The 2,500-nt window shown below is 40.2% G+C and overlaps 1 protein-coding gene across 1 annotated transcript in view; it reads left to right on the top strand.

Annotated features, from left to right (window-relative positions):
- Positions 1–2,500, top strand: part of LOC113806100 (uncharacterized) — a gene marked incomplete in the record, with an annotated part of 269,699 nt that overhangs the window by 263,128 nt on the left and 4,071 nt on the right. Inside the window, 1 exon segment of the mRNA XM_070141168.1 lies at positions 1–11. This exon segment is cut by the window's left edge and continues 187 nt beyond it. Within this exon segment, the coding sequence (XP_069997269.1) occupies positions 1–11 (11 nt within the window).

The following is a 2,500-nucleotide window of genomic DNA, read 5'->3' as shown; positions in this document are numbered from 1 at the left end:
CCGCCCAGCAGGTAAGATTAAAGAGGGTGGGGGGGTGGGGGTATGATGGAGGGTGGGGTGAGGGGGAGGGGGTGAAGAGGGGTGTTGGGGGAAGAGGGGGGTTGGGGTTATAAGGTGGGGGAGGAGGGAGGGGGAAGTAAGGATTGGTTGGTTGGGGGAGGGGGGAAGTAGGGGTACGGGGGATAGGGGGGAGGGGGAGGGGGAGGGGGAAGTAAGAGGTTGGTGGGGAGGGGGGGCGGGGGAAGTAAGGGGTTGGTGGGGGGCGGGGGAAGAGGGTGGTTGGGGGTTTGGAGTTGGTTGGGTGAAGGGGGAAGTGTGGGTACGGGGGAGAAGGAGGGATAAGGGGGAGGGGATGAGGGAGGAGGTAGGAGGGAGTGGTAGGGGGTAAGCAGGGGGTAGGGGGTTAAGGGTAAGAGAGAAAGGGTGGGGAAGGATAAGGGGAAAAAGGAATGGAAAGGGAGAGGGGGGGATAGTTAATGATAATAATTATGATGATTTAGTTATATTCCATTTATTGCCATGGATAAGGGAGAGGGATGGGGTGGATTAGAGGAGGATAGTGGTAGGGATAGTTGCGGGATAATTGGAAAAGGGAGGGACGAGGGGGAAGGAGGATAGAGAAGGAGGAAGAAGGGTAGAGAAGGGGGAAGAAAGGTAGAGAAGGAGGAAGACGAATAAAGAAGGAAGAAGAAGGGTAGAGAAGGAGGAAGAAAGGTAGAGAAGGAGGGAGAAGGAAAGAGAAGGAGGGAGAGGTATAGGGAAAGAGGGAGGATAGAGGAGAGGATGGGGGAGAGGGTCGGGTAGAGAATTGGGGAAGAGGAGAGAGAGACTGAATAAAAGAGACGTAAAAGGGAGGTAGGGAGACAGGATAGAAGGATAGGGAGATGCAGAGAGAAGGGAGAGGAGGCATCTATAATATAGAAAGAGAAACAAAGAAAGAAAGAAGGAAGGAAGAAAAAAAAGAAAAGAAAGAAGAAAGAGAAGCAATAAAGAAAAAGAAACGAAAAAGAAAATTGATAAAAAAAAAACAAGAGAAAATTTTAAAAAGGAAAAGACAAAGAAAGTAAGATTTTTTTGTGAAAAAGATAATGATAATGATAATAGAGAACTGAAGATAATGAGATTTATGTTGATCATGATGGCACTGAAAATGATGATAATGATAATGATAATTATTATATGATAATGAAATTTATGATGATAATGAGATTTATGTTGATCATGATGGCACTAGAAATGATGATAATGATAATTATTATGATGATAATGAAGATTATGATGATCATGATGATTATGATGATCATGATGATTATGATGATCATGATAATTATGATGATCATGATGGCACTGGAAATGATGATAATGATAGTGAACGATTATGGAAGAAATGATAATTAGGATAATGAAAATTAACAAATGTGATAATAGTATTTGTAATGACAATTGTTATATGATTATAATAATGGTAATAATAATGATAAAGATTATGATTACCATAATGATGGTAAAGATAATAATGATATTGATAATGAAAATCTTAAAGGATAATAACGATGACATAATGATAACAATAATGATAATAATGATATCAAAAATTATTTTGATGATGATAATAATAGTAATTATGATTATGATGGCAGTGGTAGAGTGATGATTATGAAGATTATGATAATGATGATCATTATGATAATAGTAATGATGACCATGATGATAATAATGGATAATATAAATAAAGGTAATGATAATGATAATGGTAATAGTGATGATAATGATGCTAACGATAATAATATGAACAACAATATAAACAATACTACTACTAATAGTAATGGTAATAATGATGATAATAATAATAATGAGGAGAATGATAGTAATAAGATTTTTTTTATATAATAGTATTGATTATAATAATGAGGAGAATGATTGATAGTAATGAGAATTTCTAAATATATAATAATAATAACAACAACAATCATAATCATGAGAATAACAACACTAATCCATAACAGTTTACGTATATGACAAAGCTGGTAAAAAAAAATCATTCTCTCTTCTTCCTCCTTCTCCTTTCTTCTCTCCCCCCCCCCCCCCTCCTTCCTTATACGGGGTGACGAAATCCAAAGGTTTACACTGGACCCGTCAAACAGCAACGCATAAGACCGGGTTGTTGCTGATCGCCGCCGCCGCCGACCTGTCCCAGCGGCGGCCGGGTGGGAGGGGCTTATCGGGGCGAAACGAGCGGAAGGGGGAATGGGGTGGTTAGGGGTAGTTAGGCGTCTTCTAACTGGGTCTTTTGGTAATTGGGAGTGCTTGACTTTTTTTCCTTTCTTTTTGATGATGGTGGTGGTGGTGGTGATGATAAAGATGATGTGATGATGATGATGAGGAGGGAGGATAGGAGGAGGGGGAGAGAGGAGAGGGAGAAGGAGAAATAGAAAAGGGAAGAGGAGGAAGATGGTGATGAGTGATGGTAGTGATGATGATGATGATGATGATTAGGAGG

Source organism: Penaeus vannamei, chromosome 27 (assembly GCF_042767895.1).
Source record: "Penaeus vannamei isolate JL-2024 chromosome 27, ASM4276789v1, whole genome shotgun sequence".
In the NCBI taxonomy this organism is placed as follows: domain Eukaryota; kingdom Metazoa; phylum Arthropoda; class Malacostraca; order Decapoda; family Penaeidae; genus Penaeus; species Penaeus vannamei.
The sequence above is the reverse complement of the archived record's forward strand: the minus strand, read 5'-3'. Positions and strand labels throughout refer to the sequence as shown.